Source organism: Onychostruthus taczanowskii, unplaced genomic scaffold (genome assembly GCF_017590055.1).
Source record: "Onychostruthus taczanowskii isolate IOZ18803 unplaced genomic scaffold, ASM1759005v1 scaffold61, whole genome shotgun sequence".
Taxonomy (NCBI): domain Eukaryota; kingdom Metazoa; phylum Chordata; class Aves; order Passeriformes; family Passeridae; genus Onychostruthus; species Onychostruthus taczanowskii.
In genome coordinates, this window is record NW_024503790.1 from 6,477,999 (window position 1) to 6,505,355 (window position 27,357).

General features: G+C 49.3%; 1 protein-coding gene across 1 annotated transcript; it reads left to right on the top strand.

The window, feature by feature from the left end:
- The first annotated feature begins 622 nt into the window (after positions 1 to 622).
- Positions 623 to 26,806, top strand: TMEM201 (transmembrane protein 201). Its single transcript, XM_041419856.1, has 12 exons — positions 623 to 659; positions 1,347 to 1,374; positions 7,535 to 7,655; positions 8,155 to 8,349; positions 9,731 to 9,907; positions 10,496 to 10,893; positions 11,255 to 11,458; positions 19,740 to 19,957; positions 20,550 to 20,621; positions 21,701 to 21,985; positions 22,129 to 22,260; positions 22,689 to 26,806. The coding sequence occupies exons 1-12, from the start codon at positions 623 to 625 to the stop codon at positions 22,784 to 22,786; spliced, it is 1,965 nt and encodes a 654-aa protein (XP_041275790.1). The 3' UTR covers positions 22,787 to 26,806.
- Positions 26,807 to 27,357: the final 551 nt, after the last annotated feature.

The window sequence follows — 27,357 nt, forward strand, 5'->3', positions numbered from 1 at the left end:
AGCAGCACCTTGTGACTAAAGTGTGGCACATTAATTACTACTGATGGTGCAGGATAACGTATTTTAGAACTCAGTGGGCTGGTGTTTTGCTTTGGCCACACTCTGCCTTCTGTTCATTAGTGTCATTTGCTTTGGCAGCTGAGACAAACCCTGCAGCAACGAGCTCCTCTCGATCTGAGCAGCTGCTGAGTCCTGGAGCACGAAGCAGTGCTTGTGGACAGCTCTGACTTGGGGACTGCTCCCAGCAGAGATGCTTGGGAGGAGCATGGCCAGCGTTGGGAGACAGCAGGGAGGGACTGGGGCTGCCTCTGATCAGCTGGAGCTTTCAGGCTGGGATTTGTGGCAGAAGTGGGATGGGCTGACAACTGGATTCCAGCCTTGCTATTTGTTCCCAGCAGTCCCCAGCTGATGACTGGTACTTGAGGTCAGCTTTGACATCAGAGTGAGGTAGGAGCTTAGTGCAGAGAGAGTAGAATGTGTATGTGCCTCATTATGAGCAAAACTGCAAAAAAGAACTGATTTCTATTAAGTCCTCCTGAAATAGCTTATCACGTTCCTCCTAAGCTAAAATAGGAAACAGTTGAGTAAAAATTGACATGGCTTTTTTTTTTTTTTTATGGAGATGATGAGCAGCAGAAGCTTCAGGCTCTGTATAGGAGGTAAAACTGTCAAACAGTGTTTCTATTTTTGAGAACTAGGACACTTGTGCTGCTACTCTGAAACATTTTCTGAGATTTTCTTTCCTAAATTAGCATTCCTCTATACTTCCAATGCACTAGCTGGCTTCTAAAATCTCAGTCAAATGTGTAGACAGCTGATGTCTTTTGAGAATGAGGGGAGGGAACTCCAACCCTTTTGAGAAGTCTGGGACTTGGTAAGAGAGAAAGCAAGAGAAAGTGAGCAAATTTTTGTTTTGCCTAAATCTGATGGGAAATCAGGAATTCTGCAGGATTTTTGGTTATTTTTTTCCTTTAAGCTTTGCTACCAATCCTGACAGAATTAGTCTTAATTTGATCAGGGGTTAATAAGCTATATTGGGAGATAATAGAGGTTCTGAATTAGTATAATTAAATCCTTTGTCCTTCCTCTCTCTAATAGAATTTTTAAATTTTTAAATTCACTAGCCCTTGATTCCTTAAACCCTGTAAAGAGTTACCATTTTTAGGTGATGCTCTGTGAGCAATCCCATTGATGTCACTGAGTATGGAATAAGCCTATTACCAGAGGGAAGAATTTGAAGTAGCTTTTTCCAAAACGATACCTGAATTTAAAAATAACCAACAACCTTCCTCTGCTTGCCAAAGTCAATCTAAAGGAATTTTTCACTGTTCTTTCCTCTTCTCCAGCTTCTACAGAAAGTCCTTTCCATGGAAGGTAGGTAGGTAAAGGCTTCATTACTAGACCCTTTGTAGCTTAATTGTCAGTAAGGCGATGAACCTGCTGCTATCTGAAGTGATCACAAAGATTCCATTAACTTTGCCAGGACTGCTCCTGTTTCCATTCATAAACTAACAGTTACATGAAAGTGACACACATAACTGTTGCTGCAATATTATGAGCTACTGGTGTTGGTTAATTTAGCTTTGGAAGTGTTTCTGAGCCACCCGAGGAGTCCCCAAGTCCTTACGCTGTAAGGCTTCCTGCCTCCCTTACAGCTCACCTGCATTTGCTGGGGATTGTGCTCCGTGCTTGTGCGTGGCTGTGCCCCTTGCACGAGGTCCTCATTAGCTCCTTTAAGGAGGAAACTCAATTTTAAACAATGCACCTCTGCTTGGACTGATAGTACAGATGGAGCTGATAGGAAGGGAGGGACTTGTGTAGGGAAAATAGACCAGCTCTGCAGCACAGTCCTGGCCAAATCACTGGGTGGGTTGTTCTTCCTATCCTTTGGTCTCATAATACAATCCCTAAGTAATTGCACTAAACAATGGAAGAGAGATGGAAAAATTACATGCCTTTTAAATTCGTTAAGATGAAATATTCACTGTTACTCCGCAGAATTAATTTCCATGGTTGAATCTGTACAGATGGAAATGGAACAGTGAAGAGCCCAACCATAGTTGAGCTTAAAAGTACAGTTTACTCCCAGCAGAAATATTTGTCTATGAAGATGTTTTCCATTTATGCATTTTAAAAAACATGATGCTGACATAACTTGGAACTCCTGAATTTTAAGCAATTTTATTGTGCTGAGGTTTTCTTTTGTTTTAATCACAAAAATCACAGTTTGAGGCTGGGTCAGTCTCATATTTTGGAGAGACCTTAACCTCTTACTTTCATGTAAAAGCACAGTACGATTGTCAGACTACCGACTGTTCCCAGTTCTGTGAGAACAGCAGATGTCAGCTGTGTGTGCTGAGGGATCAGAGCATAAATGGGGTTATTTCCTTTCTAGGGGACAGCGCCAGGTCCCTGCCTTGATACAGACCCTTCTTGTGGTGCTGGGGGTGGATCTGCTGAGGGGTGAGAAGCCTTTTCCCCTCAGAAAAGGGGAGCGGCCGGGGAGACCAAGGGACCCATCCCGGCCTGCAGCATCCTGAGGAACAGCACCGATCTGTGAGGGAACAGGGCACCGATCTCTGGGAGCAGGGGCAGCACCGATCTGTGAGGGAGCAGGGGCAGCACCGATCTCTGAGAGAAAAGGGGCAGGCACCGATCTCTGAGGGAGCAGGGGCAGCACCGATCTCTGAGGGAGCAGGGGCAGCACCGATCTCTGGGAGCAGGGCACCGATCTCTGAGGGAGCAGGGGCAGCACCGATCTCTGCCACCGTGGGCAGGGTACGGGTTTGTGCCAGGGGAAACCTGGGTGGGTGTCGGGCTCTTCCCCCGCAGGGTGCTGGCACTGCCCAGGCTCCCCAGGCACAGCCCCGAGGCTGCCGGAGCTCCAGGAGCGTTGGGACAGCGCTCCAGGGATGCCCAGGGAGGGATTTGGGGGTGTCTGTACAGGGCCGGGGCTGGACTGTGTCCCTTCCAGCTCAGGGTATTCCGTGCAGTGCCGCGCTGCGGCGGCCGCCCTTCACTGGGCCTGTCCCCGCCGTCACACAGCGCCGCGGCTAAATTTAGGAGAAGCGATGTCCCCCCGTGTGCGCCGGGCTCCGGGCCAGGCACGCCGGGCCAGGCACGACCTCCCCGGGCCGCCCCCGCACGGCCGGGGCAAGGAAGGAAGGAAGGAAGGCGGGAGGAGGAGGAGGAGGGAGGCTGGGCCATGGCGGGATGCGGCCCGCGGCGGCGGGAAGGCGCCACGCGGGGCCCGGGCGCGGCCGCTGTGGGAGCAGCGGGGCCGCTCCCGGAGCGCCCCGGCAGGGCCCGTGCCCGGCCCGGGGAGGCTGTGCGGGCAGGGCCGCGCCGGGTGGGCGGCAGGAGGGCGAGGGAGAGCGGCTGGAAGCGTTCTTCCCTGTCTCGGGAATGGCTTTGTGTGCCGGGCTGAGCATCCCGGCGCGCTGGGCGCACCCGGGCACCGCCGGGGAGCGCGGCTCCGGCCCGTCGCGCTCTGCCCTGCTTCTTTTCCGGCGGTTTGAGGCAGGGAAAGAGAAGATCCTGCTCCTTTGGCTGGTTGATGTGAGGTGAAGGATGGATTGCTGGGGAACAGGTTTGTGAAATAGCAGCGCTGTTAGCACAGTGCTAGAGCTAGGGGAGATTCTATACAAGTCACAATTATTGATTAGGGACCAAAATTCTTTGTTTCTTAATTGCACAGAACGTTCCTGACCTTAGAACAAATTCAGAGCAATTGAAAGCCAGGTTTGAAAAGCATCAGGAGAGATGTCATGATTCAGATCTCATGAAAGGAGAAAAGCTTAATGTGACAGATTCTAATCTAGCATAGCATGAAAGGAATGTAGGGATGTGTGGAATATATGGATTTCAGTCTGTGTAGCAGCAATAGACTTTGCAGCCTGCTCATCTATTAAGTGCTTCTATTGGAGACAAGCCAGTCCCAAGGGCTCCCTGTGTTAAGGTTCACTTCAAGTTAATGCTTTGCAAGAGAAGCATATTCCTGCATCCTCAGTGTGATGTCTGGGGTTTGCTCTAAAGCATTTGCTGTTTATTTAACCGTATCAATGATCTATGGGACATTAGTCCATATACCAGACTTGGCCTTTCTCTGACATATTTAGGGTAACCGAGAAATCCAAGTGGCCTAAAGCAATCCAGTGAAGCAGGCAAGATTTCTTTGACCCAGTTCAGGCTAGCATGCCTTTTGAGGGAGGAGAGTGGATTTGTTTTGCTCAAGTTCATCAAAAGGTCTCTGGAATGGAAAGCATTTCTTCCCAAGTCCTTGAAGACTGCTGGTAAATTCTTTCAGGTACCTTAATAGTTCTTGAAGGTACATGTTTGTGTTTCTCAGTACTGTCCTGATACTTCCAAATTTCTTATTCTGCCTTGGTTTAATGAATCTTCCATAGTCAGCAAGGAGGACAGCTTAATAAGGGGGACAGACGTGGTATGAGACAGAGATATGATGCTGCCTTTGCTTTTTGTTTATCAAGGAGATAAAAGATTTGATGTCCAGATACGAGCAGAGCCTGGGGCAGTTATCACTGAGTGTGTGTCCCTGCCTGAGTCCACTGGGCACCTTTTTCCTGCCTGAGAGCACGCTAACTCTGGCTCTTGGGGGAGGACAGGCTGCATTGTAACTTACATCACTGCACTGGAAATCTGTTCTTGTGGCCAAGTCTTGTCTATAGCTGCTACTTCTGTTTTTCTTGCATTGGAAAATGGGGTTTAGTGTTGGGTCTGCCCTGACAGACCCCTCTACTGCCAGGGATGGGCATGGGCACCAATGCTTTGTGCCACCCAGGAGTTTCCCTGCCAGGGAGCTGAGCTCTGAACCCAGGTGTGCCACCAGTGCTGTGCCAGCACTTGGTCTGTCCAGCTGCCACCAGATGTGGCTTGGTCAAAACTGACCTGTGCAAAACAGCTCCTCTTCCCTGTGTACTTTTTGTTCACATTTGCTGGCGTAGCCATTTGAATAATTGCTTTGTAATGCAGTTGTGCCAGAATGGAGACTGCTGCTTTAAATACTTTTAATGGAGAATTGGGTTTTTCTTCTAATCCTTGGTAACCCAGCAAAGACACATCCACCAGTGTCTCTTTCAAGACTACAGAAAAGTAAATATCTTCATCTTAAAGAGGGTGGGGAATAGATGTAAATAAAAATATTTACACATCCATTTTGTTATTGCCAGCACTTTCCAAGGTAGACTGTTGTTCTGGCAATCTATGAGAAGCATGGATTTCAGCATGACCTTAAATGTGTGTATAAATGAGAAGTGAAGAGTGCTGGGAAGGAGCCTGAGTTCCTCCTTGTGTTACATGACAGACACAAACTAGTTGCTTGCCAGTGTTTGTCAATGGGACCTGCAGAGCTGCAGCCTGATTTTTGTGAGCAAAATAAAGGAATCCAGCAGCTTGTCACAAAGGAACAGGAATTGGGAATTTGGGATTTTTTGCACCTATTTCTATGGCAACAGATTATAGGTTCACAGAAGGAAGTATTATTGCCCTTTATCCTAAATAATCCAGGACTTAGCCTTTTGTTTTGCATATATTGCAAGTGAAGTGCTGCTATTTAATCCTTGGTAGTACTTCCTGAGCCTTAAGAGCAAGAAATGAAATCCTGTTTGGAAAAGGATGGAAAGACCTCGAGTACTCTGAGGATTTGGTCTCTGACATTAGCGAGTTCTCAGGTAGGGTTTGGCACTGTTGGATTTTCCCTTATAGCATGACTGCTTTATTCCTTTCTTCACCTGTGCTTTCCACTTCTGTCATCCTCGAAATTAGTGCTGTTACCTGTGTCACACCGTGGAATGGAGAGCCTGGGGTGGGTAGAGGCTGGGGGGTGCTGTGTCTTGTTTCCGTGGGTGCCAGAGGAAGGGATTGCAGCAGGTCCTGGGCAACAACCTCCTGCAGAGGGTGGAGTTCAGGCTGTGCCCCAGGAGCTGCAGGGTTTGTGTGCTGCTGCTTGAAGCCTACGTGTTGTATTTGCACGGCTTTTACACCTGTGACAGTGAGATTGATACCACAGGTGCTGCTGCCCATCCTTCATCTAGCTGCTTTGACATGGGCTTGGCTTTTGGACAGTGGCAGCTCATGGATAACTCAGACTATCAACCTAGATTTGTCTGCTTTAAACTCTGGGCTGGTTTGGGGTTTTTTTTTGCCTGTTAGTTTTAGCAGTGATATTTTTAGATCAGTTGAGCCCCCCTTGGCAGTGAAGAAAGTTGAGCAGGGAATATTCATTTTAAGGGGGTGTGGGTGTTTGCATCTATTTTGAGATGAGAATCTGTCATCCTAGTAGCTCCAGCCATCTTCTTTCAGCATCTGGCAGGGAATCCTCTGTACATTCTGACTTTTCAGTGCTTCATTTCAAGCATACCCTCATTGTAAGTGCCTAAACAGGAGGCTCAGACATTGCTTGAGGGTTTGATGTTTTATGAACCGAGTTACAAGGCATGGTCTATGGAAATGTGAGTGGGAAAAATGTTAATTGTGGAGATCCAGCTACAAAGGTGATGGCTGAGAGAGAAGACCCACTTGGCTGTTTGTTGCTGGGTGTCAGACAACACTTCTGCAGCATTCAGATGTTTCAGCAGCAGGGAACATTCCCTAGAGCTGGGAGAAGTTGCTCTCTGCTGGGAGCACTTTGGCTACTGTTATTTGCTCCCCTGCTCTGTGGCCCTCTCTGCTGCTGCAGTGGAGCCACACAGATTAATTAATTCCGTGGTGGAGCTGGGCTGGTGGCAGCTGGGTCCATCTGTCTGCATAGCTGCCATAGCGAGCCCTGGGCAGCTGCCCTCCCTTGGAAGTGTGACTGGGACTGGTCCTGATAAGCCCAGACAGCTGGGCTCTGGTGCCTTGGCCTGCCAGGGAGCTCCTCTTGGGGACTACACTGAGTTCTGAGACAAATGCAGAGCTTTGTATTAGGCAGGCTCAGGGGTCGGGCTGCTGAGGTTCTTTGCTCACACATCTGTCACAACCTGTTTTGTGGGGCCGCGTCACAGCTGTTGGTCAGTATTGGCTGTTGTTTTAACAGGATTGCTTTAGAAAGCAAGAGGCTCATGGATCAAGGTCATTTATCCCTTCAGTTCTAGTGCATAAAAGCAGGGGATGCCCATTTCCTGGGTTTCTGCCGTCACAGGCAGCTCTCGTGGATCCTGATTCCTTTTCCTGGAATCCTGTGTATGAAGCACCAATTCTACTGCACCTTCTCATAGAATAGCACTGCTGGTTATGGAGGGAGCCTGTACCCCCAGATATGCCCCTGGAAAACAGCGAAGAGGGTAAATCACAAGGTTGTTATTAACCTTCTGGCATGTCCATGGTACTAGAACAGGGGGATGAGTGTCAGGCAGAATTTATTTCTGCTTTATCATTCTGTCTTTTCATTGCTAAAAGGACTACTCCAAGTCGTAGCATTAAGCACACGGAATGGGAAGATTGGCTGTTTTCCTGCATTTCACTGTTGGAAAGCCATTGCTTTCCTGTCCATCAGCTGAGCTCAGGGCTCCTGAGATGTTTGTTCTCTCCCCAGGAAGAAGCCCACGCACGTGACGGTGAACTGCTGGTTCTGCAATCAGGACACGGTGGTGCCCTACGGGAACCGCAACTGCTGGGACTGCCCCAACTGCGAGCAGTACAACGGCTTCCAGGAGGTACGGGGGAGCTGGGGCGTGCCCGGGGGGCATGGTGCAGCTGCAGTGCAGTGAATGCACAGCTGGCTGCCTGTGCTGAGCACCCGTGAGCTCAGCACCTCAGCTCGAGAGAGGATCCACTGCGCTGCCGTGTGCTGGCTAGAGAGATCGAGACAAATGTTCCTCTCTCGCTTTAAAGAGCAAAAGTGGCCTTGGCGTAGCTCTTAAGGATACTTACTTTGCTGTATGGAACAATTGTTCTCTGGTTTTGTATTCTGCTAAATAGCAAAGCCTGTCTTGAGCTGAAATCCAGCACCACCAGCCACTCGAGATAGGTGTGCAGGACAGTGGAGGGGGGAGAAGATTTGAAGCATTTTGTCTCTTTTTTTACTTATTAATTTTGTTACATAGGTGAGTGCTGATGAAATGCAGAGCTGCTGACAGAGATTAGGGAATCTTACTGTCAACCTGGCTTTGATTTTATGGTTGAATGTTTGCTTTTCCCCCTGCTTTTTGTCAGAATGGAGACTACAACAAGCCAATCCCTGCCCAGTACATGGAACACCTTAACCACGTTGTGTCAGGCAGTCCAACTTTCTGTGACCCTAGCAAGCCACAGCAGTGGGTGAGCAGCCAAATTCTGCTCTGCAAGAAATGCAACAACCATCAAACCATGAAAATCAAACAGCTGGCTTCATTCTCACCAAGGGAGGAGGTAAGTGTTCAGCAGGGACTGCCATCACTGGAGAATGTTTGTCCAAGGCATTCCCATCCATGCATCTGCTATTCCTGCTCTCTTTATTCCATGCTGCAGCCTAGTAAGCAGGAGAGAGCAGTTTTTCCATGTGCTGTGGAATGATGTTCCAACAGTCTTCAGAAGCACTCTGTGGCACTCCAGTGCAGAGAAGTTCAGTGATTAGTGTTGTAAATTTACCTAATGCTACTTCAAAGCTGGAATGATGAGCACTGGAAACTGAAGCTTGAGCCCAAGACATTTCTGAGATCATCTTACAACTCCAGTACTTCCCATGGCTGAGTTTATGGGACCTGAGAGGCACAACAGCCCACTAGTTAACATGAAGCCTTAATAGATTTTGTTTTCCTGAGGCCCTGGCTGTGCTGCTCTGCATTTACAAGTGAAGTGGGAGAGGAATCTTGTGCAGCCACAATTTCCCTGGTTAGGCATCTGTGCTTAGGAAGGCAAAGGGACTTTACAGCTATAGGATTTCCTGCTGAGCAACTTCTTGCCTTCCCATTACTTAATATGCATGGAGAATGGGATAATGATGTTTTCTCCTTCACGGTTTTATGGCTCCCTTAAGTTTTGTGCAGAGAATTTAGTGCTGCACTCCTTGGCCTTCAGCTGTGTTCAAGCCTTGGGGTTGGACTGTGCTGTAGTATGTGTCCATTCTCTGGCTTGCCTAATCCAGTCTGCTTTGTGTAATTACAATGAGTTTAATCAGAACGATTCCTGGAGAACAGATTGAAATTTGATCACGCCTCATGAGAATATCTTTGGCTGGTGCCCTTTTCTCAGCTTTATTTCTAGTCCCTGCCTCTTGCCAGACCTATCCAGTTGCTCAAGTACTGCCAGCCTTTGGCCCCTCTTTAAGCATTCAGAGAGCTGCAGTGCCTGTGCCAGCTGAGAAACCTGGGATTGTGTTATCCAGTGTGCTTGGATAAGGGTCAGTGACAGCAGGGCTGGCTGGTCCAGGGAGAGGTGAGCCTGGAGGGAAGGAGCCACAGGTATTTTGTGTCCCTTCGCTTGAGGACAGGAAGAGCAATTCTGGTTACTTGTCTCAGCTATGTGGAATTCATAGAATCTCAACAAAGACAGCAAAATCAGGCATGGAAATTCAACATCCTCATGTTGGGCCACAGCAGGCTTCTCCAAGGCTCTTCTTTGCCATCCTTGTGGGACGTGGAGACTGGGTCAGCTCTGTGTGAGGCTGGCTGTATGCCTGGCCTGCAGCTTGGCTCAGGGAGCTGTCCCTGTGAGACTGGGGCCGTGCTTTGCCCGCCTGTCAATAGCAAACACGACAACTGGTGAGGCACCTGCACTTCTCACCAGTTTTCCCCTGCTGTTCTCTCCCCAGGGCAAGTACGATGAGGAGATCGAGGTGTACAGGCACCACCTGGAGCAGACCTACAAGCTGTGCCGCCCGTGCCAGGCTGCTGTGGAGTATTACATAAAACACCAGAACCGGCAGCTGCGGGCGCTGCTGCTCAGCCACCACTTCAGGCGCCGGGAGACGGACAAGAGCTTCACCCAGGTACGTGGGGACACGTCAGGCAGGGCAGGGGCAGGGCCACAGCTCTGTGTTCCAGAATCTGCAGCTGGGAAAGGGAGGCAGCAGCCTGGGGCTCTCTAGCCCAGGGAGCTTGGGTGTGTGGCTGCGGTTCAGAAGAGAGAGTTGCCATAGATGCTGCTAATGCTAGTTTGAGGTTTTCCTCTTGCTGGTGTCATTCAGCACAGTTGCCAGAAGGTGAGTCTAATGTAATAATAGAGTGGAAGGAAAATAATGGGACAGGCAGAGGAAGGGAGGTAGGGAAGCCAATTTATGAGTGCAGTGCAGGAAATTACAAGGGGAAAAAAAAAAAAGAACAGTGGGAATTGAATTATGACCTTCTCCTTGTTTCACTGCCCTGCCTGACCTTGGCTTCTGCTCATGTCTCTGCCATTGCTCCTTGCTAGTCTGCAATAATCCCATGTGGTGTCAGCCCAGTACAGACCCTTAGAAGGACTTGAGCAGAGCAGTCCAGTAAACCATACAGTCTGGAAGTGCTTCATACAGCACCGTTTCAAAACCTTGCTGCAGTTCATTCAGCTTCTGACAAGGTGTTTCTCCTTTCCTCTGCAGAATCTGTGTTCATCCTCCTCTTCCACTTCCATCACCACACCAGCTCAGGTGATACTGCTGCGGTTCCTGGCCTTCCTCAGCTGTGCGTTCCTGGTTCTGATGGCCTTGTACGGGTCAGGGAACCCCTTCTCCCTCAGCACAGCTGTCCCTGCTCCTGTCCCCTCTGGCCCTGCATCCGTGTGGAACAGGACTGGCACGAGCCCCCGTGCAGGCGGTGACAGTGACGGTGGCGGTGGCAGCTCGGGGCAGGGCTGGCGGGAGCTGCTCCGCCTGCTCCCGGAGCGCCTGCTGGAGAACCTGAGCGTGGCCTGGGCCTACGGCAAGAATCACCAGATGGCAGTGGCTGTGCTGGGGCTCTTCACCTGCCTGCTGGCCATGTTCCTGGCTGGGCGCATCAGGTGCGTGTGCTGGGCTTCTGTCTCACTCAAACTGCTTTGGTAGGAGCTCTCTAGTCCTGTGTTGCCTGGTGATCCAGGGGTAAACACTTTGCAGAATGGCACGTGTAGTACTGCATGCCTTGATTCATTCCATTTAAGCTTGAATTACTGTGAATAAAAAGCTGTCTGTTCAGCTCTGGTAGAAAGTGGAACGGATCTGCTCAGACACTTGCCCAGCAGCAGGCAGGGCTGCACACTGTGCTGTATCAGAGGCAGTACACACCTGCCCAGTGTGGTCCCCTCCCCACCTTCCCTCCCCTCGCTCAGGACCAAGGTGTTCAGTGGTGTTTGAACTCTGGTTTGGTGTTCTGTCCCGTGGCAGGCTCCGGCGAATCGATGCGTTTGCCTCGCTCCTGTGGTTGGTGGTGATGAGCCTGCACTTGGCCGAGCGCTACCTGCAGACGGACTCGCCCGGCTGGCTGGACACGGCCAAGTTTGGCAGCACGTCCCTGTGCTGCCTGGTGGGCTTCACCGCAGCCGTGGCCACGCGGAAGGCAACGGGCCAGCGGAGACTCCGGCCCCGAAGGTCAGAGCCAGAGCAGTGACGCTGGGGGAAGGAGGAAAAGGCCTTGTGAACTCTTTGCGACTGGTGCTTCTCTCTCCTCTTGTTATTTTCCCTTCCTCTGTGTCTCTTTTTTAAAGTTAGATAAGCAGTGAAGATCTCTTCTTCCTTTTTTAAAGAATATATATATTTATATATGCACGTAATATATGTGTGTGTATATATATATATTTTTTTTTTTTTTTTTTTTTTTTCCCCATCCTTGCTTACCACTGTGCTAGCATTTCCACTGCTAGCCGTGGAAGCTACTCGTGCTGCCTCCATTCTCCCTTCCTCCTGCATCCTGCATCAGCAGTACAAATGTCCAGCTTCCCCAAAGTCAGTTCTTCCAGCAGCTGCCTCACAAACTGCTCCATAAATGCGGCCTCTTCCCCGTTCTGCTCCTCCAGCCAAAGAGATTCTGGCTCCTCCTGTCCTCCTGGTTCTTCTCACTGCCTCTCCATCCTTAGCCACTCACAGAGGAACCCTCTGCCCTGATGCACCATGGGGCCCGGGCCACCTTCACTTTCCTAATGGTGCTGGTCATTTTAATTTGGAACTGATGGGAACTTGCCTCTGGATTTGGAGTCCTTGTTAACACGTGCTGTGGTGCCCAGGCACGCGAGGAGGGGACCACACAGAGCCCAATACCTGGCTCTTCTTGCCTTCCACTGTGTAGCATCACTTACCTGCACCCTCCCTCGCCCTTCTCCTGGCTCCTGTTTCAAATGGAGAAGTGTCCTTAAGTGCTTTTGACTGAAACTTCAGTTATTTATTCAAAAAGGTGCTTTAAAAAGTCATGTAGCTCAGGGTGTCTTAATACCTGAAAGTATGCAGCTGTTTGAAGTTAAATTTTCAGACCTACCAATGGTTGTTGCTTTCAATGCCAGTTTTCTTTGGGTTTTTTTTACCCACCTGCTCCCCAAGCAACATCTGTGTATAAGCACAACTGGATAAAAATGCCTCTGTTCCTCCACTCCTATAGCCTTAGAAAGAGAAGTGTGGGACTGGCAGGCTCATGCTGTGGTATCTGGCCAGCTTGCATTGTGCCTCACTGCTCAGTCAGTGTTCATTGCTGAGAACACAGGTTGGAAAGGGTGGGAGCTCTGCTGTGGGACTGCATGGCAGCAGAGATGGGTGTTTTGGGTTACTTGCAGGGGTTCTTTTTGCAGTCTGGCATTGTGCTGATACTGCTGAAAAAAGGGTCTGGAAATTGTGACTTGGAGTTGAGTGCCTGGCACTCCTCTGCTGAAAGCTGGAGTGGCTGGGTATTACTGTGTGGGGAGGAAGGAACTTCCAGCTGTTTGGGTTTTTTAGAATTAACTTGTTGGGGCTTCTTAGGATAAGCAGTCTGATTATCCTGCACGGTTGTTTGAAAGGCACTCCGCTGAGTTTCTCATATGGACTTTGCTTTTTCAAGAGGAAATAGCACTTTTACAGAAGATCTGCTATTTTCTTCTGTTCAGAATAGCACAGTGGAACTCACCACCCTAATAGTCTGATACAAGTTAATTTGGTCTAGTGATCTTCCAGTGTATAAGCTATAAAATAACCAGAGTGAAGCTCTCACTGTGAAGTATCTGCAATTCCTGCTGAAAAATGCAGACACTACTGGGTGCTGCAGATGCTGGTGAAATTAGAGGAGCTTTTTAAAAGGAAACAAAAGCTATTTCCTAGCTGTTCATACTTACTGTTCCTCGAACTGCTGTTCATTGTGAAAGCATAAAGGTAGCACTGCCAAAAGCTCAGAAATTTGTTAACAATAAGCCAGGCTGAGTGCAGCTCCTGGCTGTGGGCCTGTAACTGAGCAAGGGAGTGGCCACACAGACCTGCTGCCCACCTGGGCTCTCCTTTGGAATCCTTTTCTGGTGCCTTCAGAAAACTGCAATATCCACCTCCAAGCTCACAGAGCCTGGCTCCATTCTGGTGCTTGTGAATGATGCTGAGGGTTGTTTACTCACTTACCCACTGGAGGAATCCAGCACCTGCAAGGTCTGGTTCCATCTTCCACCTTCCCATCACCCCTCAGTCCTGACCCAAAACATTTGTCTTCCAGCTCACAGGCATGGGAAATCTTGAGCTATTATGGCCATTAAGTGAAATAAGGCATCTGGACTTTTTTTTGTTTCCTTCCTTCTTCCTGCTTCAGGACTTCCAAATTTTCCTCGTAAAGTACATGTAAGAGAAGACTTTTGTCTGTGATTGTCTTCTGCACTTACCTGTACAGTTTGGATTGAAAGTTCCTCTTGCTGTTCTCCTGTGAGATGTGTCCAAGGCATGAGAGGAGTCTCATGTTTGAAGGTTATACTGAGAAGGCTCAAAGGAGGGATATGAGAAGCTGACAGACTCAGTGGGAATGGTCATGGTAATGTCATGCCTGATTTTTGTCAGCAATGCCCTTTTATTAATAAGAATGAAATGTATCTGTCCAAATTCTCTTGCCCAGTAGTAAGGAAACTCTCAGTGGCAGCTTCTAAGGATGGCTGGCAGCCTCTCCAGATGTTTTATTTTCAGGAGCTGAAAGCCAAGGCTGTGTTAAGCTTCACTGTGTCCTGTTTCTTAGTGTCTCCTATCTACTCTATCTATCTGTTTTCCTCCCTTTTTAGGAGCACTTTGGTTTTTTCTTTCTGTTTAAACTTGACTCATCCTCAAGCTCCCTGGGGTCAGGCACCTTTTGTGGTTTTTGTCTTAAATGTTACGTTGGTTTACTCTGCCTGTTCTTTTCTCTGGTTATCTTTTTCCCTGTGCAGTGCTGGGATGGGATGGGGAGGATGCACACTAAATGTTGGGAACAGGCAGTTGCTAGAACTGTGGGAAGGAGAGGATTTACACTGTGAAGCCTGATTAATCCTGTTAAGGAATGTTTTAGCTCTGTTTGCACAGCAAGTGCAAATCTATACTGAGTTGAAAGTCCTTTAATGTGGGAGATATGTTAACTGCAAGTGACATCCGTTTGTCTTCACTTTATGCAGATTAATACAAATGAAGTATATTTACTAGTTGCACTAATTTATATGTCAGAACATCAGAAAGCTACTTTGTTTTATGGCCAAGCTGTACAACTGATCTCTGTGGTGCTTTGTTCACAACTTACAATTGAAGAACTTTTGTGCTTGTAATTGGGAAAATTTCAAAGGTGAAACAGAGTAACAAAGGACATATTGAAGTGGGGTTCATTTAATGCCAAAGAAGCTTTTGTGTTTGCTCAGGTGTCAGCTTATTTTCCCCACTTCTCGATGCCTCAGCATGTCTGTGCTGCTGCTTCTAAAAACAACAACCACCTCAGAGCCTCAAAACCAAACTTGCAGCAATGGAATTTTGGTGTTTTAGAGACTCTGATGCTGACAGCCTCCTTTCTTTCTCCTTGTCTGACATGCTTTTGCTGATGGTGGAGGATGATGGATCTCTAGGGGTAAGGGGAGAAAGGAGGAGCAGGGTGGGCTTTGTCCAGAGGTGTTCTGATTTATAAACTGTAGCATTCAGTCTGTACCAGTTGTGTCTCAGACAAGGAGCCCTGCAGAGGAGTTGTAAGTTAGCAGTATTCTACTGCTGACTGTGGAAAAAAACAGTCAAGTCACTACTGCCTTTGCTGAGACTGTTCTTGCCACACCAGATTCCAAAGCCAAACAGGCTGTTCCAGACACTGCCATGCCGTGGGCTCTGTGTGGAAGGTGCTTTGCATTTTTCACTCAGCAGTTAGATATTCTGTCATCTAGGTGTAGATACCTGAGTACATCATCTGACTGCATGATTGCTTGCCCCACAGTGAGTCCAGCAGGAGAAAATGTGTGTCTGGTGCACAGTGGTGCTGTCCTGTGCAGCTGAGGTGCTATTTTCTGTGACACATTTCCTTCTGCTGGGGGGGGATAAGAGCTAACAAAGGCATGGTAACTAACAACCACGGCTGACACAAAAGCATCCAGAACTACTGGGTCACTGCTTTGAGCTTCTTGTTTTCACTTTGCTGGGCTCTTACTTCAGGCCACAGAGGAGCACGTGGTGGTCTCCAGGTGCAGTTTTGTTGCCTGAGGATTCTCTCAGCTGTGCAGACCAGAGCATGTGAATATCTTAACAATATTAGAGGGTTTTAGCCCAAAAGCCCCTAATTCAAAAGGTGCTGCTTTTTCACACTAACCATGTGTCTGGACCAGGGGATGGTAACAGCAGAACAGAGCTGAGGTGCTGAGGGATTGTTGGTGGGTTTGTGTGTCACTTGAAATCAAATCTGCTCCGTCCCCAGGTGCCTGGCTCTGGCCCTGAGTGGCCATGGCTGATGTGCCAGCTCAGAATCTTGCACCCTGCCCAGCAGAGCCAGATTTATAAAGGGGCCAATGTGGGTTCATTAAGTGCCTTTCCCTGGACAAGATTTGGGACAACACTGTGTTGCTTTGCTTGGTGGCACGCGGCTGCAGCAGTGCCCGTGTGTCTGCCAGGCCAGCGCTTCTGTCCTTCCTGTGCCACCACTGAGCGTGGCAGGGCACGGGAGGACACTTGGGCTAACATTTCTGAGCAACTCTGCAGGCTCTGCAGGGAGAGCACCGAGGCAGCAACCACGTCAGCATCTCTGCTGCTGCTGCTTCTCTTCTTCCTGAGGCCCTCGGTGGCATCAGTGCATGCAAACTGAGCTGTTGTGGCCCTTTACCATTCTAAACACTCTGTATTTCTATCCAGTTCTTTCCCTTCTCTTAGCTCCTCCTTTCCTACATCCATGCTTTGCATGCCCTCGTGAGCTTGGGTGTGTCAAAGGGTGAGAACATGTGGGAATATAAAAATGGTGTAGTGGCTTGTTATTTTGGCTTTATGAATATTTTTCAAGTGCGCTGAAATTGTGTGAAGCTAATAATCATGCTTAGATACTCTAGGAACTATGTATTGATGTAATGTGGACAAAGTATTTATGCTCTTATAAAAATTAATATAATTAATAGCCAGATAATTGCTCCAGACTGACTGCACTCATGAAAGGTGAAGGGAGGTGATACATGGCTTTGCTTTGGTTTTCAGAGATGCTATTGAAATTGTGTGCTGTCACATACAGCCTGCCAGTTCCTCCCAGGTGTGCTGTCACCTGCAAGGACACTTGGCTCTTGGAGCCATGGCAGGTGCTCTCCAGGGAAAGGGACAGTACTCAGTCCTGAGGTCATCCCCTGTGAAGCCTCGTTTGGGACCAAAGCTCTGGAGTGTACAGGCAGGAGAGGTGCCCTGGACATTTTTGGCATGCCAGCAAGTCTGGATTTGTGCAGGCGTAGGATGTGCATGTACACACACCTCCCCACTTTGTGCAGCTGGGGGGGAAAGGCACAATTGATGCCAAGCATCTGTACCCTAGAAGGTCTTAGTGCAGCTCTAATTCAACCCTCCTTTTTCATCCAAAACAGGACAACAGGCAAGAGACAAGAATTCTTACTCTTGGCAGCTGAAGTTTCTAGCTCTCTAAGCCACATATCAAAATATTGATGTGTCTGAGAGCTGTGCCCATTTTAGCACTACTCTCCCTTGCTTGTGCCTGTTTTTTATTCCTGTACTGCTCTTCACTCGTGGTTCTGTGGATTTGGCAGGAGGGAGGTGCAGCAGAGCAGAGCAGTGTCAGGGCACAGTGTGCTCTCCCCCCCAGTCACCTGCTGCTGGCTGGCAGGGACCTGTTCTGCACCCCGGGGAGAGCAGCACCCTGCTGCACATGGCTAGCTCAGTCCTGAGGGACACTGAGGCCAGAGGAAATACTTCACCCCCTGGCTGGCACTTGGCTCCCCAGCTCCCACGCTGCCTGCCTGGGACTGCATCTCACCTTTTTCTTCATGGGCTGAATTATCTGGTAGAGGAGTGGGTCCATCTGCAGCCTGCCCCGTGCCCTCCCGTGTCCCTCTGGCCCAGGCTGATGCAGCATGTCTGGTAAAATGTGAATTAGAAAGGCACACACCCCTGCTGGTGTCCGTGGAGGGCAGGGAGCTCCTGGGACAGAGCAGGGGAGGCTCTCCTGGCAGGAGGTGTTCCTTCAGGACCGTGTACAGTCCCATACCATGTAATACCCTTCTTTAACCTTCTATTTATTTATTTTTAAAGTATCTGTGTAGCAGACTTGTGCCCGACTGTCTAGTAACATTGTGATCATTGTAAACACTAATTAAGATACCCAACTTTTGATGTTCACAATATCAAGTTCTGAAATAAACGGCTTCCGGGCCTTGACTATTTCCACAAACTGTCTGACTCCAGAGCCTTTTTTTTTTCCTTCTTTTTTTAAATGTTGCTTTTTTTACTGTTGCCAGAGCCACTTTTACCATGTGACACATGGCTTGGAGCAAAGGCACAGCTGCAGTGCTCCATCCCAGGGCTGTGATGGGGTTGCTTCCTGCCTTTTGATCCTCTTGATCTCCTCACCTTTTTTTATCTGCTTCTGGAAGAAGTTTTAGTTCAGCTGCCCATTCTCAGGCATGAAGCACATTCCCACGAGGGCTTTTAGCAGCATTGAGCCCTCATGACATGGCAGTGGCAAACACTGAAGAGTGCAGAGAACAGGAGCAGGATTTTGCACACTCTGGCAGGAATTTGTTAGAGCAGATCAGTGTTTAGGACACACTTTGGTCAGAATTCAGTCCTAAGGCATTAATAAGCTACACTTAAAATCCTTCAGCTCCTCTTTGCTAGTTCCTTTTCTGGATGGCTCAAGACAATTGATTCTTCACTGCCCTGAGGATCTGGCTGCATGCTCTGGGTGAGGTTGAGCAGTGGGGCTGTTGAGCAGCAGAGCCATTGGAAGCCTGATCCAAAACAGTTTCAGTCCCAGGACTGTGGTTATGAGTGATAAATCACTATAATAGCTTCCAGTCCATTAAATGAAAGACTTCCAAAAGCCAATAAACCAGTTAAGCTGTTTCCTGCTGCAGCAAGGAGTTGTGTAAAGTTGTGTCCTTTGGCCCAAAGACACAGGAGGTGCAAAGTTAGGACAAAAGAGCCATGCTGCTCACAGGTTTGGCCCTCCACAGCCATGGCACAGTGAGGGGTAGGTATCACTCTTTCTCCTATGATTCACATCAGTCCTGAGCTGCACTTCTAATTCCCTTTCCCGTTCATTTCCTCTTACAAAGCTGAGCTGGGCACATCCATGTGTGTGTGTGGTGGGGCAGATGTGTGTGGGGGTGCTCTGAAGGGCTCCCCATGGGTGCAGAGCAGGACCCCCTTCAGAGGCTCTCTGGAACCTGGAGAGGTTGGGGCTGCCAGAGCAGCACGTCCCTGGCTGCTGTGAGAGGCATGTCCTGCACAGCACCCTGCTTGGCTCATTAAGCTGGGCAAGATTGGTGGTAGCTGCCTCCTGCTAGCAGATAAGGAGTTTATAAGATACTTTAAGTTGTAATCTTCACTCTAGAGTTAGCATGGCGTAATATTGCTGCACCTCTTTCATCTCCAGGGCAGAATGACACGTGCATAAATCACCCCCCGCTGCAAGGCTGAGATTTTCTTCACCCTCTGATTTACTCCTGGCTTTCCTCTGACAGAAGAAAAGCCATGTAACCATGTTGCTGCTCTCATCTGTCTCTGTTTCCATCAGAAGTGAGATTAAGCCTCCAAATATTGCATCTGCTAAATTGTATCTGCAAAGTCAGATATCTCAGTTCAAAAACATGTGCACTTCATTCTCAGTTCTTCATTGTGATTTATTTGACAGTTCTATTACCTGTTTCTGACTAAAAAAATCTTACAGAGGAACAGAGATTCTGGTTCCTATTCTAGACTTTCTTTCATGTATTTTCATTCATTCAATTGTTTAAAATAATACAAAATTCCTGTATTTTAACATCTGGACTTCTTAAAGCATTCTCTGGGTAATTTTCTCATCCAGGGTATTTTCACTGGCATTCCTAAACTGTTCCACCCTCTTTTCCACCCTGTATTGTGGGACAGGTTGGTGCACAATAATTTAAGTAAGGTCGGGCAGTTCTTCTCCCAAAGTGTAGGAACATTCCTGTAAACTCTTCAGCACTCCTGCACTGAAAAGCTAATCCAAACCTGGTCACAAAACAAGTGTTCTGCAAGTAAAGCTAGTCCAAACCTGGCCACAAAACAAGTGTTCTGCAAGTAAAGCTAGTCCAAACCTGGTCACAAAACAAGTGTTCTGCAAGTAAAGCTAGTCCAAACCTGGCCACAGAACAAGTGTTGTGCAAGTAAAGCTAATCCAAACCTGGCCACAAAACAAGTGTTCTGCAGGCATGAGAGAGGCAGTTGCTGGGATTTCTCATTGCTAAGTGTCTGTCCTGCGTGTCCTTTGCAGGTACCTCTCTGGGGACTCCATTACTGTCTTTCCCAGCAGCCCTGGCACAGCCTTCCCTTCACCTGCCACGTCTCTGTTTGTCCCAACACCACCCAGTATCCTGCACCTGACGAACCAGCAGCTCTTCAGGTCCCCACGCAGAGCTGCCTCGTCCTCTCTTCCCGGCCGTCTCAACAGGGCCCTGTCCCTGGGCACCATCCCCTCGCTGGCCCGGGCAGGTGAGTGCAGGGCTGGCCCAGGGGGAGGGGGCTGCAGTGGAACAGGATGAAAGGGGCTGGGAGGGATCCAGGTGAGTGCAGGGCTGGCCCAGAGGGAGGGGGGTTGCAGTGGAACAGGATGAAAGGGGCTGGGAGGGATCCAGGTGAGTGCAGGGCTGGCCCAGAGGGAGGGGGGTTGCAGTGGAACAGGATGAAAGGGGCTGGGAGGGATCCAGGTGAGTGCAGGGCTGGCCCAGGGGGAGGGGGCTGCAGTGGAACAGGATGAAAGGGGCTGGGAGGGATCCAGGTGAGTGCAGGGCTGGCCCAGAGGGAGGGGGCTGCAGTGGAACAGGATGAAAGGGGCTGGGAGGGATCCAGGTGAGTGCAGGTGTGTCCCAGAGGGAGGGGGCTGCAGTGGAACAGGATGAAAGGGGCTGGGAGGGATCCAGGTGAGTGCAGGGCTGGCCCACAGGGAATGGCACTGGATTCACATGTTATAGTCCCTGCTCCCAGGGATGGCTGCTCCTGTGCATGGTGAGTATGCAGCATTAGGGTTTGGGGTTTGGCAGCAGCTGAGCCAGCTGGGTTCAGATTGTTTCCTTTTTGCTTTTAGATTCTGGCTACTTGTTCAGTGGGAGCCGGCCAGCCTCGCAGTCATCCCAGTCCAAGGAATCCCCATCATCAGGTACTGCTCCAGGCCTTCCAGAGCAGCAGTCTTTGCAGGATTTGCACTGAGTGGGTTGAAACACGTGCTCTGGTTGAATTCTTTCCTCCCTGCTTGCATTCCAGTGGAAATGTCCATTTTGCTGCTAGAAATGCTGCAGGGAGAGTCCCAGCTAGAAGTGGGATGGCGTTAAAATCAGGTGCTGTGTGCGTTGGATGTTCTTCCTTGGAGAGCTCACCGTGGCATCACTGAGACAAAACAAGGAGCCCTTTGCTGATTAGAGCAAGTTGAGCCTGCTTGGGCAGGAGACTTCAGCTGCTTGCAGGGCAGCTCTTTTGTAGCTTTCCCAGCAGAGTGCAGCAGGTGCTGCTTTGGCTGCTCCGTGACCTGTCTGGTGCCCTTCTGGCCCAGACGGTCCCTGGGCTGTTTGTGCTGCTGCAGAGGCAGTCACACCCGGGCCCTGCAAACCTCCTGCTCCCAGTGCACCTCCTCAGCAGCTCTGAACTGCCAGTGCAGTTCATTCACCTGCAAAATGCATTGTGCAGGCTCTCCTGGATGGGCACAGCTGAGCAGACAAAGCTCACCAGGCTCTGATAACCTGAGTCATTCCTGAGTGTGCTAAAGTACCTGTGGGATTTCTCTGTGTTTTGCAGTGTGGGAACTCAAATAAATAATGAATTGTAGTACAAGACACATTGGTGGACATTTGCAGCTCCCATTCCTTTTCCTTGTAGTACTGTTCAAGAGAGCTGTGCCTGTTGCAGCAGGACGCTAACCCGGTGGTTTTGTCCATGGGGTGTTATTACCAGAGGGGTACTGGGGACAGCTAAAGGTGATACAGACTCTATCATTAGAAGGTATGAAGAAGACACTTTATTATTAGAAATCTACAGTTTGTATAGAAACAGTGGTGGATTTAAGATTTGATTGGCTTTTAGGAATCTTCTCTCACACTCTGGAGAACCGTATCTACAAACAATGATTACAGAACAAGAGATAATAATTTTGAATTCTTCCTTTCACGTTTCTTTTAAGAATTCTGGGAGAGCTACGTCTCTCGTTCAGGGGCTGTGTAACTACCGCAGGCGTTTCTGTTGCAGATCCCTTCTCGCTGCTGGCGGGCAGCCGTGCCCCGTCCCGCCTGCCGTCCCCGGCGCCCTCGGTGGCCGGCTCGGTGACCTCCAGCTCGGGCTCGCTGCGCTTCCGCCGGCCGCTCATCAGCCCCGCCCGCCTCAACCTGCAGGGCCAGAAGCTGCTGCTGTTCCCGGCGCAGAGCGAGGCCCTGCTGAGCCCGAGCGGCTCCGAGGAGCACCCCGACAGCAACGCCTTCTCCCCGGAGCTGCCCGGCTTCCCCGGGAAGAGCCTCGCGGAGCGGGGCGCGCCCGGTACGGCGGCGCCGCGCTGCCGCGGGCACTCGCGGCAAGGAGCTGCCTTGGAAGCTCAGCCCTGCAGCGTCTGGGCCGCTACGGCTGGGGAGCCTTCGGGAGAAAGCCGGGTGCTGAATTCTCCTGTCTTTTTCTCCTTGCAGATATGAGATCTGCTGTGGAAGGGGGGAGTATTTGCAGCGATAATTCCATCAAAAAGGAGGATCGCTCGTCACACTCATCTACCTGTGTGGTAGACACAACTACCAAAGGGGAAGATTTGGCAGGCTGGAAAGGTGAGTACGAGTCTGGTGACTGCTTCCTGCAAATGTGAGCATTTCTGTGAGGAAATTCTGTGAGCATTTCTTTCCTGGAAATCAAATTAATAAGTAGTTGCAAAATGGACCTTGTGCCTGCTATTCTAAGATCTTAACAAAGCTGTTCCTGTTCTTTGGACTGTCTGAAGAGCACTGACAAAGTGCTAAACTGAGACAGAAGAAGAGGGTGGGGATGCAAGTGTCAAGAGCATGAGATGAGATGAAAATAGAGCCAAAAGAGAGCAGTGGAGTCTTTCCTGACAGGAAAAGTGCTTCAGCAATTTCTGCTTGTGCTGAAACACTGGCAAGAGAGAAACAGTACAACATATGTTCGCTTGTACTTATCAGTTCTTTAACATCTCTTTCTCCTATTCCCTTTTTTCTCTGTGTTCTCCCCTTCTGCCAAGGTCGCTTTGGTACCTCTGCCCTCCGGGGCCTGCTGGCCGTGAGCCTGACCCTCAATGCTGTCTTCACATCAGCCTATGTCTACAGGAGCCTGCGCTGACTTGTGCCAACACTCCCTTTCTCTCTGGTTCCTGGTCCTGAGGAGATGAGAACAACTCAACCATGGCTCCATGGCCAAGGCCATGCCACCGGTGCATGCTGTTCATTAAAAAACTACTGTACACTCAGCTGGCATGAAAAGGAGCCTGGGCAGCTGCTGCCATCACTTGCAGGTAGAGCACACCCAGGACTGTCCCTGGAGATGGCAGGCAGCATTCCCAGCTCCAGCTCCAAGCAGGAGGCCAGTCCAAAGGCCCACACACTTCCTTTCAAAAGAACTGACCTGAGACACAAGCCTGAAAATGTGTGAGCTGCGTTTTTAGGAACCTACCCCCAGCTCTTCTTTCTGACATATCGACCTCGTGCTGATGGTGCTGGTAAAATGGGGAGAATTAGAACAAATGAGCTGAAGAAGAGGGATGGCTTAGTAGCTGGTGCTGGGCTTTGGCTACTGTAACAGCATCCCCAGGCTCTGCTCAGTGGTTCCTCTTCTCTCTTCTCTCTGGCATTCTCCTCTAAATTGTCAGTGAACTTTCTTTAGTTGCCTTAAGCTTACCTAAGCACATGGGTGACCTTGGCTGCTCTGTCATGTTCTTGTATCTTAGATGTCCTTGTGCTTCCAGCTGGACCTGGCCCTGAGGCTGCCTTCACCAGTTCCACTCTGGCCGTGCTGGTTCTCAGCCCCCGTGTGTGCCAGTGTCCAGCCAGCTCTGTGGCTGCACAGCCCCCAGACAGACACCCTGTGCTGGCTGCATCAGAACCTGGAAGCCCCTGCTTTGCTTTGCCCAGCAGGCATTAACTGAGTTACTCTGAAGTGGGTAAAAGAAAGGATCCCGGTGTGATTTGCACCACAAAGGGCTCCAGCTCACAGCTCTGCTGGAGTTTTCACTGAAGCAGTGAGTGGCAGAGCCTGTTCTTGCTGTAAATCGCACAAATCTGTTCTGTTAGGGGTGGGTGAGGAGCTGTCTGATTGTATACATCTATCCAGAAACCTGACACCTCTGTCTGATGTTGGCATTTGCTAAATAACTGCTTAAAAAATTTCTTAGTAAAATGCCCAGGTGCTCTCACTGAGAAATGCCAAACCTGCTTCTGGACAATTCAGACTTCTGGATAGATTCTTCTTTTCTAGCCTAAGAAAAGTAGTAGATTTTGAAAAGCAGTTTGTAATTTGGGTATTTCTGCTTTTGGGTAAGTCTTCAGCATTGCTTAGAGTTCAGGGGCCATTTAGAATATTGTGAACACTCGGAATCATTTAGTGCATCTTAGGGGAAAAAAAGAAATCCTGATCTTGATGTTTTGGTTCCCAAAAACCAAGTGCAGAGAGAAGATTTACCAGTGTGTGAAAAGTACCTGGTGAGAAGAGAGCTGACTGGCATTAGCTGTGTGTTTCCTGAAGCAGGACTCGGATCTGTTAGGAGTTTTTCTGTTGTTTCTTCCTTTGGGCTCCTTTACCTCAAATTTCACCCCCCCAGCCCACTGCCCTTTGCCTCCTGAATTGGTGATTACTGTCCTTCCCTCCCTTCCAGTTCGCTGCTGTTCCTCTCTTGTGTTCTGCATGTGCCCAGAACAAGGTGTATCTGCTGCTGGCTGTTCTCTGAACCTGGAGCCCCAGCTCTCAGTGATGATCAACTTTCCTTTCACTTTGTTTTATTTTTTGTTGCATGTTTTAGTTGAGTTCCTCCCCAGCCTCTCTTGGTAGACCATGGGAGCCCTAGCCAGACTGATCAGCGTGCATGTGACAGCGTAGTGGGGCTTTGCTGCTGCTGATTCAAGCACTGAAAAGCTGAGTGGCTCTGTGTTTTCCCAGTCTCCCTGCATGGTTTGAGCTGCCCACTTCCAGCTGCTGCTCCTGCCCTCCCTGTGGGTGAGACTGGTCCCTGCTGTGCCTCGCAGGGGAGGCCAGGCTGCGCAGGAAAGGTCGCTCCTGACTCTGCAGGACTCGGCCTCCTCAGAGAGCTGTGCAGGCTGCACCTCCTGGACAAAGGCCCAGAGCCAGGAGAGACCTGCAGCACAAAGCTGTGCTGCAGATGGATGATGAATTCTATTGCAACTTGCATGAATTGTTCCTTGTAGCCAACCCGGACCCATAACCTTGTTGTAAAGAGATTTTTATCCCTTTTATAGACTTTGCACCCGAGCACGTGTACAGGCAGGATGATGGCAGAGCAGCTGCCAAGCTTCTCTTTGGGCCTCTGCTCTCTGGGTTTCGTGGTGTTCTGGTGCAGCGTGTGACATCCCATTCACAGACCCTTGTCCTCCCTAGAGGCCTCCTACACAGACAAGCTGCCAGAAGATGCCGTGGCTTTGCTTGTCCCTGTCACCCAGCAGATGTGCACTGTGACTTCGTGTATGCAAGCCTCCCACTCTCACCTCCCAGCCTGCGCTGAGTTTCACCACCACTCTCGACCAGATTGCAATACCAACCTTCTCCTCCCCTCCAGGAGCTGCAGCATCTGCACACACCGCGTTCCGGAGCAGGAGCCCTGTCACCTGTCACTGCGCTTCTGTGGCTGCTCACTCAGACTGTTCTTGGGAAGGGGTTTGGTGACCTTGTCCAAAGCAATAGGGAGACTTTGGGGTTCATACTGAAGAGGGAAGTTTTTCATTCTGGTGCTAGAACTCTCTCCTGTGGTGCTCTCACGGTTGTGAAGCCTTTGCTTGAGGAACACACGAGCGTGTGTGAGTGTGAGTGTGTGTGTGCATGCAGATGTGCAAAAACATTTGCAAGGTTTCTTCATTTCAGAAGATCTGAGCCCGTCTTTGTCTTTATATTGTTGGCCTTAATCTAGCTCATAGATACTGTGTCTATCCTGCTGCTCTTTTCTGTACAAAGCTGGTTTGGAGGAAGCAGGAGTTTATCTGGTCCCCTGTAAAAATACCTGTGACTGATGATGTTGATCTTCATACAGTGTTGTTCAGGGGGGAGATTTTATTTTTCTAATACTTTTCCTACTGTAAAAACTGTTGGAGTGTATGGAGTGGGAAAGATCTTTACAAAATGGCCTGATAAAGATCTGAACGTGACTTAATAATACCAACAATTAATGATCAGGTCGAGTATAAATGAGATTTATTTCCAGACCTTTTCCATCTCCTACTTTCCATTGAAAATGTCCAGGTACTTTTTGTTTGGCTATGGGCTTGTTAGGCACGTTCTGAGACCTTGCAGATACTTTAGATGATTTTGCTGTTCTGAATTAGAAAGAGTTTGTATTTTGGAGTCTGGTTCCAGTTCCACAGTCTGGGGAGTTTGGCAGATGTCACAAATATTATGCACATATCTATTTGATGGGATAGAGGGAGTGGTTAGAACGAGTTGCTGGTTTCTGAAGTTTATCATACCTTTTTACATAAAATCTTAAACATTAAATTGGTCACTAGGGGGGGGAAAAACTCATTGCTGGCATATGTAGGCCAGATTCACTGAATTTTAGGCTGTTTGTTCAAGCAACAGATGAGGCCTGTGAATGTTTGATTCCCACTCCCTCTTCCTGGGTGCTGGGAACATCTGTGAATCCCTGCTGAACTGGCTGGGTTCCTTGTAACAGGGCAGCTGGACTGAAGGGCTTCTGTTGCCTCTGGATGCTGCTATATTTTTTATTTCCAAGCACCATTCCTGGAAATAACAATGGTCTTAACCTCTCTGGCAGACATTTGTTAAAAGGCTAGGATGGGCCAATTTGGCCCATATTTTTTTCCCTTTTTTTTTTAGATATATGTTGCATCCAGAAATTATCGTCACTGTGTTCTGGGGTGGGAGTAAGGTACAGAGTATTTTTGGATTGAATGGGTATCTAGAGAGGGTGAGGAGGACAAATTCAAGTCCTAAACCTTATTTCCTGTGAAAGAAAGAGTGTATGTTATGTGTGTCTTCTTTGGGGAGCTCTGTCACTGTACAGTTTAGTTGAACATGCTCCAAGGAAGGAGAAGCTGTTCCTCGGAGGTTTTTAGTTCATGCCTTGTGTTTAAAGAGGAATATTTTTCTTTAAAAAATAAAACCGGATAAGTTTTCACCTTAGTGTGAGTGGTCCATTTATATGCACACCCTACTTCTGTGTTCATTGGGCATTTAAGTGGGGTTTTTCTAAGTGAAATCATGACTGAGAGTGTTTATGTATTATTGTATGGTCTTTAAATTATTATTTCATTTTGTAATGTAAATTAGGGGACAGGTGGCATAAGCTGATCAAATCAACATTTCTTAAAGGAGGATGTATTTTAATTAAATGACTGGCAACAGCTCGCTCCTCATTCTGCACACACAGGTGTATTTGAAGGATTTAATGGCTTGCAGAGGTGCGACACTGGTAGAATCCACGTTGCTGAGGGGGGGCAGCTCCTCCATCCCCCAACGGTGCCGGCAGGACCGGGAGCGGCCCCGGGGCCGGGGCGATGGTGCGGGCTCAGGGCTGAGCTCGCCCCTGGCCTGGGGCTGTGCAGCGGATCCGCCGCGGGGGAGAAACGAGGGGGCTTCCACCGGCTTCGCTCGCCCGGACCGACCCCCGGCGGTGCCCAGGCTGAGCTGTGCCCCGAGCTGCGCCCGCAGCTCCCGGCGGGCCCGTCCTGACC